The sequence below is a fragment of the Pipra filicauda genome, unplaced genomic scaffold, assembly GCF_003945595.2.
Source record: "Pipra filicauda isolate LSUMZ 115617 unplaced genomic scaffold, ASM394559v2 scaffold471_size599564_pilon, whole genome shotgun sequence".
NCBI classification, from domain to species: Eukaryota; Metazoa; Chordata; class Aves; order Passeriformes; family Pipridae; genus Pipra; species Pipra filicauda.
In genome coordinates this window covers 222466-239336 of record NW_024104611.1, presented here as the reverse complement: position 1 = coordinate 239336, position 16871 = coordinate 222466, and the positions used below count along the sequence as shown (strand labels likewise).

Genomic DNA, 16871 nt, shown 5'->3' with positions numbered 1-16871 from the left:
TTTTTAGAACAACCTGAACTAAAGGTGCCTTCTTTTAAAGTTTTGCTTTCTACCTTTTTCTTTTTAGCACAATGGCAATGCTAAAAGGTGTTCTAATAGCCTAGGGAAAGAGATTCAGTATATTACAACCCTACACTGCATCACAGAATTCAGATACCTCATTCTTCAGTTTCTTAATTTAAAAAACAGAACCCGAGTGGAAAAAAATATTAAACTGTAATACATTTGACAAAGATGAATAAATTTGCAGATAGCTTTATGTTAGAGGCCAAACTTCAATGGGCTGCTGCCTTCATCAATAAACACTCTGCATGGTCATTCCATGGGGCCTGTGATGGCAATTTATCTTCAGGGAAAGCTGCCCCTTACAGACTGTCAGTCAGTGGAAGCTGCTGTGTTCATTTACTGGGAAAGGCCTCAGAAGATGCCTCACACTCAGGCTCTGCAGAACAGAGCTCTTTCTCCAGTCAGGGAATGCTCCTCTGGCTGTTAGGCAGACGGAGAAACCCATACACAAGCCCTTCTCCACGACATTAATGAATAACAGGAAGAAAAGCAGTAGCACTGTGAGTTAATGATACTGAGTGAATAAGCTTTTAATGACCCAATCTTGATAGAGTTTAATTCCAAAAATGTGAAATTGAGAAATGCATTAGGAGCATTAAAATAAGCTGAACTGTGTAATGACCTCTTCTTCCTGATAAATAGCAACGGCTGATAACCGTAAACATGACATAGCACTAAAATAATAACCTTTAGCATGTGAAAGCTATAAGGGCATCTCTGACAGTCATAATCACCAATTCTCATGAAGAAATACCCTTTCCATAGCAAATAGCTCTTTGTTGGAGCCATTTATTTAATGCTAGTAGGAATATAAAAAGTGAATTTGTCTGCAGGAATCGATTCCGCGGGATCAGCGTTGCAGCAGTTTGGTTCAAAATGTGCATGTCCACACTTAGTGTTGAACAAACAGAGCAGAGCAGTACTTGGCATTTTGAAAATAAGCATTAAATTCACACAAACAATTTATTAGTTCCAATAAAATCAAAGGGTAAAGAATTATTCAAAATGAAGTCCTCTCTGTTGTAAGCGTAATTTGCACTTCAGCATAATTTCAAATGTTGTCCTATTTTCCTTAGACAAAGGAAACAAGAACCAGTCGTCATTTGCACTTTTTGGATTATAAATCTTCTCCCAAAATTGCTGCAGCTTTTTGATTTCCATTTCAATCCATTACCATTAAGGGATTAAAAATGCCGATGGCTTAAAGTTTCTTTAAACTGCTTTCAAATTCTCAGTCACTGGGACATTAAATGATTCTCTCAAATGCAGATTTAAAGAGGAAAGACATTGAAAAATGGCAACAAGACCCACAGAAAGCCCGTTGTATATATTAGGAGACCTTACAATTCAGGTGCTATTTTTTCCTGAATTCACAGCCTGGCTTAAAACCAAGGAACAGGGAATCTTAGTGCAAAGAAATCAAGGTGTAAAATGGGAGGTGTCAGCAAGGTCCCTAAGCAGGTGCCTAAAGCAAAGCCCATAAGACTTAGATTGAGTACACTGGAACTTCCTAAGCATTTTGCTGACTGTGGTCCATGGGATGGGTGGTAAATATCAATTATCATTCACATTTTTTGTGACCAAGAATCGCTGTCAGCTGACACAGACACCACCTTTCTCTCCTTACACTGGTGGAATCCCAGCAACTTGTCTGAGCTGAGCCTGGAATTAAAACACATCAGGCTGCAGCGTTTTCCTTAAAAATAGTTGCATCGTCTCTCTCTCTAAGAAATAATCCATTCTGCCAAGAAACCATTGATTCATCTCACACCACTGGCAAATTTGCTGAACCAACTCTTTTTTCCCCCTCTCATCCATGATTTTTCCCCTCTTATCCGTGATTCTTTCCCCTCTCATCCGTGATTTCAGATTGACAAAGGCTGAGGCAAAGAAAGCTGCAAATCTGCAAACCCTTGCAAGGTATTTTTGGGAGGCCGGAGAAGTAAACTGAAGGCTCTGTGATGCTGCATTTAGTTTCTGTGCAGGATTTGTTTGAACTCGTGTTCAGAAGCCTGGGAAGTCGGGCGAGCAGCTCTCACACAAACACGGGATCAGACTGGAAGTCTCCTAAGTTTTTGGCTAAATGGGAGGGAATGGAGGGAAGGGATTCTTTGTGAGAGGGAGTTTTCTAGTTTGCTTAAATCCTTATGAAACCAGTGCTGGATTTTCACCAGTGTTTTCCACATTACTCTGTGGGACTCTCAAGATGACAAGACCTACTCAAGACCTGAAAGTCCATCTCACGTGGGAGAGAGCAGATGATGCTTGAGCAGGGGGGTTGGACTACAGTGTTCCCTTCCAACCTCAGCCATGCTGTGAGATTCAGAGCAGCCAAGAGAAAAGATTTCTCTCCAAAAAGGAACTGTAAGACAAGACATGCCATCTTACCTTCCAAATGTTCCGTTGTAACCAGTCCTAACGCTACCATGAAGGCTATTTTCTAAGGAAAAAATAAACAGGGGTTAGATTTTCCACTACAGTGATCATGGTAAGTAAATAAATAAAACTAGTCTTGACAGACTAAACCCAGTAAAGGTCTTTTAGAAATGTATCTTATTGGATTGCACAGCAATACGAAGAACTTTAATTGAAGATTTGCTTCAGATGTGCCTGGTGAGTCACGTCCCACTTGCAGGACTACATGAACTTCAGGAATTCAGAGATTTCTGAAGCCAGTGTTATGTGACTACTGATTTTATACAGCCCAGGACCAAAATCCAGCCAGTCAAATCAATTCAACTGCCAGCTGGCTTGTCACTCCACTCTGTGGAGAGGTCATTGTGTATTGTTATTCCTATCTGGACATGGCACTGCTTTTATTGGATGTGAGCAAGCTGTATGAAGCAAAATAAGGTATATTAAACTTCCACTGAGCTTTACAACACTAAACAAGACATCTGAAGCATATTGAAAGTCCCCTCCTCTCAAAATAAAAACACATCAGAAATTTCTCTTCCCAAGTTACAAAAAGAACACCATGTGCATGAATTATGAAAAGGAACACTAATCCAATATTTTCCCCTAATGAGGAGTGAACAAACATCTCCCACTGATGCTGGTGAACTCACTTTGAATGAGAAACCTGACCTAAAATATTGCTTACAACTCTTGTCAACTGTGTATGCACAAAACACACCTTCATACTAAAAAAATCTTCAAAACATGCTGATGCAGTAACAGGACAAGCACTAGAGCAGATTCTAAATTTTTTGTCAGGGATTTTTCATTGGGAAATCTTCCCTCGCAGCAAAAGTTTTGCTGGAGCTTTTATTCCATCTTTCTGATGACAACTGAAATTCTGCTGTGTTGTTCCAAGGCCAAACTGAACTGAACTCCTTGGTTTTCAGTCACATCTGTGGTACTGGAGGGGCCTCGGGGGTCTCTTCCTCTCTCTGCTGTGCTGAGCAATCTCGTTGGGTCACGTCACCCAAGCAGCATTTTTGTGAGGTGCAATTCCACAGGAGCGACAGTCTGACTGTGAAACCCCACCTGTTGGGAAATCCAGGCAAGCAAAGCCCACAGTCCAACTCTGATGAAGTGCACAAAGACCACAGGAAGATGAAATTATAATACTCACCCCAAATAAAATGTGTAGATTCAGGTCAAACTAAAACACAGTGTTTAAGCAGCAGCAGGTCAAAACATTCTGTTTCAATCAAAGAAGTGTCAGGAGAACACGTTTCAACACTTCCAACACAAGATTAGTTTGACCTTCTTGTTTTGTGAAAAGCCTGATGATTCAACTTCTCATTTCAGTTCAGGACAAAATCAACTAGGAAGTCACTGGAACTATGATTTCCTTTGCAGTTGTGACTGTCACACAGTGACACTGAAAGCAGGCACGTCCTCATTTTGTAGATGGAAAGATCTGACTGTTGGGTGTGTCCTTCAGAACCTGAGGGTCAGCACTGGACATCCACACCCCTCTTGTATCTGTGAAAATATCCTCGTCAAACAGGTGAACTAACACCCTCATAAGACAGGAATATTTTCTTTCCACAACCTCCAGGCGTGTAACCCTCCCTGTAGATTAAAAAATGGTGCTGTAGAATTTCATCACTGGCATGAAATATATATTCATGCTGTACTTCTGCCTTCCACAGCCGTGCTAATGACAAGTGCATGTGTTCATTTGCATGTCAGACCTTGATTTCAATAATGTTCCCTCCTGACGTGCCTAAAACACCAGCCAGGCACAGTGGGGGCCCCACACCTGAAGGGAAAGATGAATATTTGATCCGAGATCCACCGTGCAGATCTGAGAAGAAAATTAGTCAACTGAGGGGAATTACAAGCTTCACCTCACCCCCATCAAAAAGTAAGCGTGGCAGGATGAATCTCAGAGCTGGGAGCAGGAGAAATCACAACATTCAGGTGCAGAACCACAAAGTGGGAATGGTTAACGTGCAACTGTGTGTTCCCAAGGGAGCATGGAATTGCCTGTGTTACCCCAAGATCAAACTGCAGGGGAAACACACGTTTTCTGATGCCCCAACTGAAATTATTTTAGTACTGGAGTGTTTGCTAAACAATGTCTCTCCGTGCTAAAATTATTTGAATAGATACCTAGTTAAATGTAATGGCAGCTTTACATATAAAGAGCCATCACAAATGGACTTGATAATTAAGTCATGATTGAACACAGGAAGGGTTAACACTTATAGGGATTTGAAAATTGGTTCCTTCTTAAAAAATCCCAGTAGAAGCTGTATTCTTTTAAACAAGCATATTATATTAACAGCATCTTTGTTTTTTATGGTTTGGCTATTTCACACTCCTGTAGCTTGTTGGATTCAACTCAAAATTCTAATTCCATTGCAATGCTTTCCTTTCAGGTAGCACAGGGTCTGTTGTTTCTCCTCTGTTCAGGAAGCTGCAAAACCAAGACTTCAGTTTCTCCATTTTTTTTAATCCAGGCCTAACATTAGCATTTAGTTCACAACTGCCACGTATCTCTCTTGTACTTCTTAGGTGGGATTAGAAACACTGGCAGAAGAAAGAACCAGCATTTATGGCAGTAATTTTCCTCTTAGACAAAAAACTTCTAGAATGCAAACGTTGTCCAGGATCAGCTTGGTGGTTTCCCAGCAGGATGACCAAGCCAGGAACAAAAGACAGTGATCGTCCTCACTCCTTTCTGTTCATTCAGGTCCACTCAGTACCTGCAGATGGGATTCCTGCCTACTGGTAAGTCTGGCTGTTTCTGGTTGGTTTGCTTTAGATTTGCAGTTTAATTTGCTAAATCTCATTCTGTCCCGATTAACATCTACGTAGGGTCCTCTTGGAGTTCCTGCCTCAGTTTTGTGCTTTGAAGATAAATAAAAGCTTGAAGAGAAGTGCCTCGAGTACCTATTTTCTTTTTAGAAATATGGCATCTTTGTTACTCTTTGCTTTAAATTTAATCATCTGCTTAAAAGCCACGAGTGCTTTCAGAAACACACAGCACATCTTTTCACGGAGCAAAACAAAGATTTTCACAAAAGCATTTCATTTTGTAATTACATGTTCTATTTATGTCATTACATGTATTTACACTAATTATGCTGTTAGTTCTAATTGCACTAATTGCATAAATACATGATAATCAACTAAAGTTTACTTTCAAAGAACAAAAGAAATTAACTCTAGACCTACCTATTTATGGCCATGAAATAAATCTATGAAAAGAAAAGAATTGTCATATTTAAGGGCATCAGCACCCTACCCAGAAAAAAGACCTAGCTGAGACCTCCAGGATATACAGGGTAGGAACGATATTCATGGGCAGAAAAAGGTTGTTGAGATAGTCTAATTAGCAATTAAAAGAGCTCATTAAATTTATGGATGCCATACCAAAAAGTGGGCCCAGTCCCACCATCTCCCCCTGCATCTCTCTGGAACACTTTTGTACAATATTCTTTCCATGGAGATAAGTTACTGGCAAGGAAAAATGAATGTTTTTTCCTAACATTCTGCTTTTAAGCAGGATCCTACTGACCTTTCTGCCCTTAAGGTGCTACCAAATTAATAAGGTTTTGGAAATACCTGCCTAAAAAAAGCAGGACTCCACAGTCCCCTCATTCAGTGGCAGTGAAGGTTCACAGGAGAGGCAGATTTAAACCTGGGAGGTCTCCTAAGTGTAGTTCTGCAGAGCTTCTGCATAAAGCTGTGATATTCTGGGCTAAAATATTTATCCTTAACACCATTTAACTGTATGAACCTCTTAAAATGGTAAAACAAATGACCACCCACATGCCTCAAGTAACATTATAAATTTATATCGTAATAATCCTCTTAAGCCTACAGCTCCAAGGATGCTCTTGTGCTACACATTTATTAGACTGGTGAGGTTAAGATTCCACATGAGCTGAGCATTTCTACAATAGCAGTAGATTCAGCTTGTGTAAATCCTCAGACTGCCTCAAAAGTACACCCAATCTAATGTGAGTACACCCAGACAAAAAACCAAAATGTCTGCTGAAGAGAGATACCATTTCTACAAGGACTTGTGGTCTATATTTTTAGCTGAAATTAAAAAAAAATGGTATATTAAGAATATCAAAAAATACAGTATATTAAATCTCTTTCATCTTATAACCTTCTTTCTGCTCTCTTACTCAGTTTGAAGGATTTTAACGTGTTTCAGACCAGAATCTGCATACATGTGGGAAGACACAGCAAATGCAAGAAACTGTTGTTAAATACAAGCTAAAAATTGCAAAATTCATTACAAAGAAGACAAAAGAAATGTTAATTTCACCTCATATGCCACCGGTAAACCCAATGCTATATGTTTGATACCAAAAGAAAATATCTTAAGCTTGTATACACCTTTCACCAGAACTCCAGCTACAGCCTTGCAAGGTGCCAAGATTATTATGAGACCTACAAGTTATGTTACATTTTGTGACATAACTTAACCATGCTGGAGCTCATTTATTAGAAATGAAAAAGAAAAAAATCACCTCTGGATTTTCCTCCTTTTTCTTTTTGGTAGCAGGGGGTCCCTGAGCTGACTCTTCAGGAGGTTTCTTTGTCTCCACTTTACTTTCTGTCTGGGTTTGGACTTGAGGCTGAATAATGATAACCTAGAAGACAATGTACAAATAAGAGAATTCACTATATGAAACTGGATATTTCTGCCTGAAACCTCGGGTTCTTCTTTGAAGGGTTACTTCATACCCCCGCAGAAAAGAAATGCAAGTCACAACCCAAAAGTATAAAAAAACTGAATAGCTAGGTTTGGCTCCTAAATCCATACTAAAGTTTCTAAAAATTAATGGTTTTTGGTGCATTACAAACCTCCAGCAGATTAAGGGAGCCACTCAATCAGTGCCTCTGAAAATGAGGACACTTTCTATTTGGAGGACTTCTGGAGCCGGCTGAGCAGCCACGCTCTAGCAGGGATTTTAAGGCCTTTCCTTTGATTTTATTCTGTGTACAGGTAGAACAGAGGGGATCACTACACATTCAGAGCCAACCTGATCTCAGTTATGAGATCTCAGTCTCATAACCAGCTTTATTCAGAGTAAGTGCCCGTGGACGGGGAGGAAGACACTCTCATGTAACTGAGATCAGAGTTCATCCCTCTGCCTTTATGTGTTATGAGCACTGGGTGCCCAGTTTTCCATAAACAAAATAAACTACATGTTTTACATTAAAACCAGCTCTGGTTTAGAACCTCTAGGAATTAGGACACAGATCTCTCATTCACACACACGTGAGTTAGTAACTCCAGCTGCTCATGTTTGAATTACCACGTGAAGATTTACACAGTGCAGGTCACGTTACCTCAGAAGGTATTAAATTAAAAGGAATGAATGACAATTTCTGCCCACATGTGAGTTTATACCCATAATCAAATCTTCACAAAGGACTGTGGAAGACCTTCCTAAGCTCACCTTCTTGATAAATATTAAAAATATCAGATTTGAATGCTGGGCCTTTTCCATCTATTTCATTGCTAACTTTCAATCCATGTTATTTAATTGTTAGATACTTTATCTCAGCCTGGTCACTTTAGAAGTTCCTAGAGCATAAAAAGAGATGGTTTTCTTAACCAGCAGCTTTTTTAAGTAAAAGAGAAATAAATTATGGCAAAGAAATGGGGGAAAGATGTCTGCTCTTGTTTACCTCAAAAGCCTTCCTACATCCTGTATTCTTTTTTAGCACTCTATGAGAACCTGTGCTGCCAACAAGACGAAAAGTAGGGGAATCCCAGTAGTAAATTACAGTGAATGTCTGCTGGGCACATTGGCAGCCTTTGTTGAATCTGTTTCTGGTGTAAGTGGTGAAGTTCTTGCATTACAAAGCTGAAAAGTGGTACAAAGAGGAGACAAGTAATTCATAACTTGAATTTTCTTCTACTGATTCCTGTGCTGATCAGTTTTGAAACCCTGAGCCCTCATTTCATTTGGTGTTCCCCTGGAAGTGCAGGAGGGAACGCCTGATTATTTTATATACTCCCCCGGGGTCAGCTGATATAACTCCTATCACTGTATAATTGAAGAGGGAGTCCATAGGAAATCTGAGCCTGCACAGAATTCAGGGATGTTATTAGTGAGGATTGGTTTAAGGAAATGGGAGATCATATGGTCCCATTAATGTCAGGCTACAGAATGATGAGTTTTGTTCCCACTAAAAAACAGGCCTGTACACAGACAAATGTCTGCCAGCATCTCTGTGTCCCCTGAAGAGTTTTCCCTTTGCTTTCTGATTATTTTCCTCAAGAAGAGCCACTGCCACCGCTTTGCCCAGGGCTGTGCCCTCCCAGAGGAACACCCTGCTTGCCCCTGCCACGGGGTTGCTGTACGTGCTGCCCAGGGGGAGGTGAAGCCCTGTCCTAGTTAGAACACTGGGACCAGCTCATCACTGTATGGGTGTAACCCAAAACTGTGTATTCTAGAGCCTTCCCTGCCATTTCCCAGAAACTGTTATCAATAGACCATTTACACCCTCTGCCCAGAGCAGCCCTGACCCCTCAGGTTATAAACTGGGTGTTAAGAGACCTGTTAAGAGGGTGCTCCTGTCCTCACACCCAGTGTGGAACTCCCCACCCTGAGGGAGGTACTGGCCATTCCTGCCTGAACCCGAGGATATATAATCTTGGAGTCTGGGGACTTTTTAACCACTCGTGGGATCCAGAGGAAGACTGCAGATCACCGCTCCCAACCAGACTGCACCAGCACTCTCGACCAGAGTGCAACCACCACTCTTGACCAGACTGCACCAGCTCTCTCACCAACAGGTTTTCCTCTCTCCTTTTCCTTTGGACTCAGGGGGCCCAAAGAACACCACTCTGTTCATGCCCCAGGGTGCTGGGTTATACATTTGGGTTTTGGGGGTTAAACCCAACTGTCTGTCTGTATAATCGTACTTATTGTATTATTTTATTAAATTGTTATTCTGATTTATAATCTCTCCTTTGAGTTGGGTTCATTTCCCCTGCAGGTGTACCTTTGAACCAGCACAAGCCCCCACCTTGCTGTCGGCGCTGATGAGGAGCGGCTGCACCTTGATGCTGTCGTTGACCACGGAGACGGCGGCGCTGGTGCTGATGGGGGCTGCATTGCTGGGGGAGGTGGAGATGATGGCGTAGGCCACCCCTGCACCGCTCAGAGGGGAGGGCAGGGGCTCGCTGACGCTCTGGGGCTGGCTGTGGGGCGGCTGTACATGGCTGACGGTGTTGTTGGCGGTCGGGAGGGCGGGGCTGGGGTTCTTGATGCTCACTACGGTCGCCTTCTGGAAGGTGGGAGGCTGCTTGGAAGGTTGGTCTCTGCACGGGGAGATGGGGAGGCTGTCTGGAATCAGGGTCTTTGGCCTAACCTACAAACAGAGAGGCAGATGTTATTAGGCACAGCCTCACACTGTCATGGACAAACGCTGCACACTCGCATTCTCCCAGTAAAACCTCTAATTACATTAACCGTGGACCAGGAGCATCTGGAAAAACTACCTAGCAACTGCAAGTAGCCAGCCATTCCTTTACCTGTGGATATAGAATCACAGGATGTTCTGATACAAGGAATCATCGAGTCCAGCTTCTAACTGAATGGCCCATACAGGGGATTGAACCCTTGACCTTGGTGTTATTACCACCAAGTTTTAACCAACCGAGCTCAGCTCAGGGAACAAACACTGCTCACTCACGTTCTCCCAGCAGGATCTCTGGTTGCATTAACCATGGACCAGGAGCATCTAGAAAAACATGACATAGCAACTGCAAGTAGCCAGCCATTCATTGACTTGTAGATATATTCCAGTGCTTCTCAGCTGGGCCATTTTGGAGTCCCTAACTCATCGCAGTGCTGAACAAGAAGGGAGGGAAAAAGTCAATTCCTCACTTTTATTAGTTTACATCCAGACAAATGCTAGTCAAGTCACATCCAGTTCTCAGCAGGGATGTGTAAGCCAAAGCCTGGACAAAGAATGGAAAACCCATACACAATAACTTCCTATTCTGGACACAACACTCCTGCTATGAATTAAGGAGTAGGATTGAATCATTAAGGGAGTTGTGGGATTTACAGGAACAGTAAAGCATATACCTGGTGGATCAGTGAATGACCATCCTCATGTGTTTAAGACATGCCACGTCTAGCGGAGAGGAGATCAGTCACACAGTCACTCAGCTCACAAAAAAAACCCCAAACAAAATAGAGAGGGGCACAAGAAACCCACAACCATCAAACCTCATCTTTTGTGGCTGTAAGTAAAGAGCCAGTTTACAGCTGTGGTGGATGCAGGGGTGGAGGAGGACACTTTGGCCGGCTCTGCACAGGCTGAGGCTGTACCCAGAGCCATCAGTGACAGTGAGAACAATTGTTTTCAGCTACCGCGGTGTGTTTCCAGTGGGGTAATTAATGTCACCCTGTCAACACGGCTCTGCCTTAACAACACGTTAAGTACAGCTCCAGGATTGAAAATAAATAATTTAAGCTGCTTCACATGAAGTTAACTTCACTCCCAGCTCATTCGTTAGCACGGCCAGATACAACAGTCCCTTCCCTCTGTGCTTATTTAGTCCTGTCACTTCTCACACCTCCCATACTGTGACACAAATGACAAGTTGTACCAGACAGACATGGGGAACAGCTGCCTGTGTCACCACGCTGGAGTCTACAGGAGCCCTTCCAAGGATGCTGACTTCAATCTCCAGCCTAAGGAAGCAATTCAATGCAAACACGGGCATTCACTGATGGGCAGAACATCATTCTCTGCCTCACCAAGGAGGAGCTGAACCCATTTGTCCCCACAGCAAATATTAAGTGCAGCAACAAAGCCAGGGAGCTGCTCTGTTGGGCTCACAGCTCTGGGGTGACACTGGAAAGCCTCAGAGCCCCGCTGTGAAATGATGAGAAACTACGTGAAGCTCCAACTAACCACAGTCAAGGCACACTGAAGGGTTCTCTGCTCTTTTGTCTTTACCTGATCACTTTGTATCATTATCATCTGACTTATTCAGCTAAGATACAAGACAAATATCCTGGCCAAGTTGTTTAAGGGAGGACTCTATTATTAACTTCATACCCATAGTTAGTTAATGGCCTTATTTTCAAAAGGAGTGCACAGAGGATTGGTTCAAACCCACTCTGGCTCAGGCATTGTGCAAAACTGAGGCTTCTAACATCAGCATCAGCTCAGTGCAATAGGAGACATGATACTCAAAGCAATTTGTTCACGTCTGTATCAGTGATACAAGCAGATCTTGCAGTATCTGCTTTTACATTTTCATAATAATGTCCTTCCCCTCCCATGTTAAATCTTATGTAAGTCTCTCATATGTAAGCCTTTAACAAATTGCTTACGCCTGTGTGCTCAGAGACACGTTCACAGAAATAGCATCATTACCCAGAAAAGGAAGTCTGAGAAGCTTGGTAAAATACAGTTAAAAGGTATTACCATGGACAAAAAAAATCCAAATTTAATTCTTAGCTGCTTGGTTGTAGTCTAAATTTTATCATCCTTCCCTGAAACAAAACAATTTTCTTGTAAATTAATCTAACATCTGCTACAAACAGAAATACTGTAAACAGACAGATAAGCACAGAGAGAGAGAGAGAGAGAGAGGATACGGAGCAATTCAGATCAAAGATTCAATAGAACAGTCATTAAGATCTTTAGAAAAAAATCAAGTCTGACAAAAAATCAGCACAGGAGTTCTTCTAGCCAAAAACTGTCATGTCGTCTACCAGGATCTACTGTATCTGTCACTCTTAATTGCACTTTTATATTTAATCAAAAGCCTAATTAAAGCTAAATGCCTATATATATTCCAGCTATATAATTATCTCTTCTGCACTACTGCACATCCACAGTGACTGTCAGCTGTAACACCTCGGTGAATCCTCCCCACGCCCGTAACACACACCCTGCGCGCTGGGGACGAACGCGCCTCACTCGGCTGTAAAATAAGCTCTTCCTGCACAGACAATTAAACACAACTTAATTTTCCCGAGTGCTAAATTCCTTTATGAAGCCCTGGCACGCCGAAATGATCCGACAGGACTCACCGAAGTGGTGCAGCACAGAGCACAGAGCATAGGCCGGGCGCCTTCTGCCCCCGTGTGCTGCAGAGGAGAAACAGCCTCTGAAAACTCCCCGCCAACTCCAGCCGGCCTTGGCAGAGCGTTATTTATTTGCAATTACGGGACAACGAAAAGGGTTGACTACAGGGCGGAAAAAAAAAGTTTCAGGTTCTCCCGAGTTAAAGCTCAAATAATTTAAAGGGTAAATAATGTTAATTTCTACGGCCGCCAATCCAAAACAGAAAGCAAACATAGAAGCCGCTGTGCTCCAACACCTGTGAATGTTTCCCCCTGAAATATAAACACTAAGGGCAAGTATTTAATATACAGCTATGTGAGGGACCTTTGGCAGAGTGTCACCTCTACAAGCAAACTGCTGCAGTAATCCGCGAGGATAAACGGTGTCGGCTGAGACCAAAGAAAAATAAACAAAAAGAAGGAAAGAGTGAGTGTAAAACCCTTTTCCTCACGGCTAAACTGAAAGGAGGACAGTGGCTCTAGGAGAAGTTTGGAAGCTGGCAGTCACTGAAGAAGGGCTGGAATAAAACTAGGGCAGGACAGGCACTGCACATGCACAGCACCACAAAGACGTTTCCTCCTGCAAGTAGCACGGGTTGGATGGCACCAGCCCCCGTCACAAGAGCCCCAGAAATAAAAGGTGCAAAAGTTGAGGAAAGGAGAAGAAAAGAGAATAACAGACAGAATGTGTGTTACCAAGTGAAAACTGCAACTGTTGGTGAGCGCCGCAAATAACAGTTCTCCTGTAGCTCAACCCTCCTCTCCCCAAGTATCTCTCATTTAACTTCTGACAGCTGTCAAAACAGAACGTGATACTACCAGGGCTCAAAACGCACGAGAAGAGAGAGCTGCTTCTTGAGTAGAATGATTTCCCAAACCCGTGTTGTTCTCGAGTTTCCTCAATGCCCACAACAACAGAAACATTTCATTCCAGGCGTTCAGCCAGCCCTGGTGCTGCTCAGACAGCCAGCAGGTGAGCACTCTTCTCAAGAAGATGTTCTCAGACCTGAGCATTCACTGTCTGCTCTTCAGACAGGGAACTAGCAGGGAGCCCAATCCTGTGAGGTGTGCAGAGTGATCTTATGTTCGACAGCCTCTAATTTAATATATTTGAAAGAGTTTCAGATCGGGAGAGAATCAGTTCCTGTCACTAAGACGACTTCTTGTATATCCCACATCATTAAGTTCCATCCAGATGTCCCGGCACGAAGCTCAAAGGCTTCCATTTCACCCAAACATCATGGCAGCTCTCAGGAGCACAGACTGCTGAATGCTGCAGAGGGAATGGATTGCTGAGTGCTGGAGGTGGGAGAGCCTGATGCGTGTCAGTGTGTTGGGTTTGGCTGGGTTTGACAGGGTTAACACCAATGACAGAGGCAACTGTGATCACGGGCAATCTGTTTCCTGAGGCACATCCCACAGGTGAGTTGCTCCCATGCTACAGCAAAGAAAAATATGGGAAAAAGAAAACCTCTCACAAAATAAGCCCTCAAGATCCAGCCCAAACAAGTATGGGGGGGAAAGGAGAAGGGAAGGAAAGCACACAATTCCCCCCATCTCTGTGGGCAATCCCATGTAGTCCTAAAGGATGGGATTTAATTAGGAAGTTATCTCTGTGCAGATCTGCGGGTGCTGTGAGAATTGTTAAGGGCAATTCTGGTAAATGCGTTCTCCTTCAGGCCTAGCAAAGAAGGGAAGTTAACAAGTGCACTTCAATTGCAAAACCAAAGGGGATCACCCTGATCCTCCAGCTCACAGGCTGGCCTCAGAATTTCCCCCAGAAACCGAAGACTGATTTTAAAAGAAAATACTATAAAGACCTTAAGGACAAATCCATCGCGAGCACCAACAAATTGCTATAATATTTTATTATGCTCACGACCGGCATTTTATTGCAAGGTTGAATTTGCCTAACTTCAGCTTCCATCCCTGGATCTTGTTATAGCTTTGTCAGCAACCCTGGAGAGCCCTCCCCCCTCCCCTGTATCAGATATCAGCTGGATCGTGCTCAGCATCCATCAGCCCTTCCTACTGGCAGGGCCGATCTGTAGGAGAGTAAATTTTTCAGCTCAACGCAATATCACGTTGCCTTTGAGAAAAAGACCATTATTCACACTTTATTTTCACTTCACCCTTGTACTCGGAGCTTAAAAACAAAAACTCAAGAATGGATTTGGCACAATTCATATGTCACAGAGGCAAAGTGCTGGGAGCAGCAGACAGAGCTTTCATTCTTGAAAAGCTTTAGAGGATCACACAGAAAACATTAGCAATGGCTGATAAAATGAGTGCAATATGGGGTAATTATATCCTTCACCAGAATGAACAGATGCACACTGACTTCAGTAAAGCTGTGTCTGTTTATGCCAGCTGAGGACCGACTCTCTCCCTCTCCTTTTTTAATCAGTGCAAAAGAAAAGGTTCTGCATAACTTTACAGCAGTGACACTCCCTAAAATCCAGGGTGCCCAACTCACTCGAATACAAGTGCTTCCAGCTTGGTTGGCTTTTGGTTCCTTCCCTGATAAACTCCTATTGTCTTCAGCCTGGCTCTGAGGCCACAGTCAAAATTACCAGAGTTTATCTTCTTGCCACAGGGGGAAGATTTTAAATCACACTGTGATTTAAATCACACGTGACTGTGGATCCATAGCCACTTTTCTTCCTTCCCCTTGATGTGGTTACACAGAAAGAAGTTATTGTTCGGTGTGTATCGTGAGGAAACTCCAGGCAAGATGACCCAGTTTGGTGAGCCCTGCCTTCATGCACAACATAAGCCTCTCTGCAGCATCTCCCTGGAATATCAGCCCAGGAAGCCACACAAGGGTGGTCTGAAATGCAGGACAAAACCCTCGCAGCTCCTCCTGCCCACATATCCAATCCAGCTGCCCTGGTCAGAGCAGACTGGGAAATAAACCCTAATCTGACCAAAACCAAGAGCAAACCTGAACAGACTTCAGCACGGCCAGAAGTTTGCAAGGAGCCCCTCAAACAAGCCCCAGTGTCTCAGTTTACACTCCCCACCCCGCAGGAGTCACTCGGGGGTATTTTCACACCTATTTAAATCACCCCCCCACTGTGAGGCATTTCCCACTGTGCCGGGTACTGCCGTGTTTCCATGGGTTAGTCATGGACAGCCAGCTTTAGTGGGCAGGTAACACACAGCTAAAAGAACCCCGCTGCGATTTTTAAGAAGACAAAGTGTTTTCATTTAGTTTTTCTTCTCCTTCAGCTTTGCTCGATGCTACAGAAATGGAAGTTCTGCTGAGAGGGATGCTTGGAGTGGGAATCTGCCAGCTCTGCTTTTCGTGGATGTTGGCACAAGGCATTCAGGTGGGAGTTCTTCATTAAAATGTTATCAATGTTTTGAACACAAAACTGTATTTTCACAGGAACTTGACTGACTTTTGCTAATGAAATGTACATTTTCTCCTCAGTCATACTGCCTGTATTTTCTGGTTTGGCATTGCTGCTATTGAGCTGATGATTCATTAAGTGGCTGCTCTCCATTTGCAAAGGGGAAAAACCACCATTAAACCAGCAAATTAAAATCAATATTATTCAAAAAAATAACAAGTAGAGGTTGAAGTTGACAAGGATTTCTGCTTTTTTACCTTCTGCACAATGATTCTGTCCTTGAACATGCAGTTATCTTTGTGCCTCTGAGGAAAGAATTTAATCCTTATTGTTTAGGATTACAATAGAAATATAAAAGCCAGACTGTGATTATACACACCAGTCAATAACTTCCTTCCATTTCCACTCTTTTCAGCATTACAAGTCAGCTTGCTTCTCTCACAGATACTCATCTATGATTAGCTTCCTCCAATTTAAATATAAAGTGTCCATGAAACCCTTAGGCACAAACGAGTGAACATTTGTCTGCTTTCCTCCTGTACTTCCATAGGCAAGCTCTGGACTAACCCACACAGCTGGGCAATCACTTTGGTGTCACCTTAAAGACCATGGATGTCACTGCTTTGTACTGCCCACCACTCTCAGAGCTTTTCCTGCTTCTAGACAACAGTAAAGGCACGTTACAATGATTTGACCAGCCCCAACTCATTTACCAGCCAACATCAAAAAACTTGAAAGACAAAAGTCATAACAAAAGTAAGGACAAAAATAATTTCTGTCTGCTGACAGCCTAAGCAAGATGGAAGCACACAAAATGCTGACACCAGGAGATGAAAACGAATGTTTCAGGGACAGGAAGCAGCACGCTGAGTTCCTTCAAGCCTTTGCTGAGGTCCTGCAGACAAAGAAAACTTTCCATCCACCT

At 42.9% G+C, this 16871-nt stretch overlaps 1 protein-coding gene across 1 annotated transcript in view; it reads right to left on the bottom strand.

Moving 5' to 3' along the window:
* The window catches only part of PHF21B (PHD finger protein 21B), a gene marked incomplete at its 5' end in the record, with an annotated part of 58580 nt that overhangs the window by 15289 nt on the left and 26420 nt on the right, over positions 1 to 16871 (bottom strand). The window contains 3 exons of the mRNA XM_039386207.1: positions 2455 to 2506; positions 7011 to 7133; positions 9526 to 9870. Coding sequence (XP_039242141.1) covers positions 2455 to 2506; positions 7011 to 7133; positions 9526 to 9870 — 520 coding nt within the window. The remainder of the gene's footprint in view (positions 1 to 2454; positions 2507 to 7010; positions 7134 to 9525; positions 9871 to 16871) is intronic.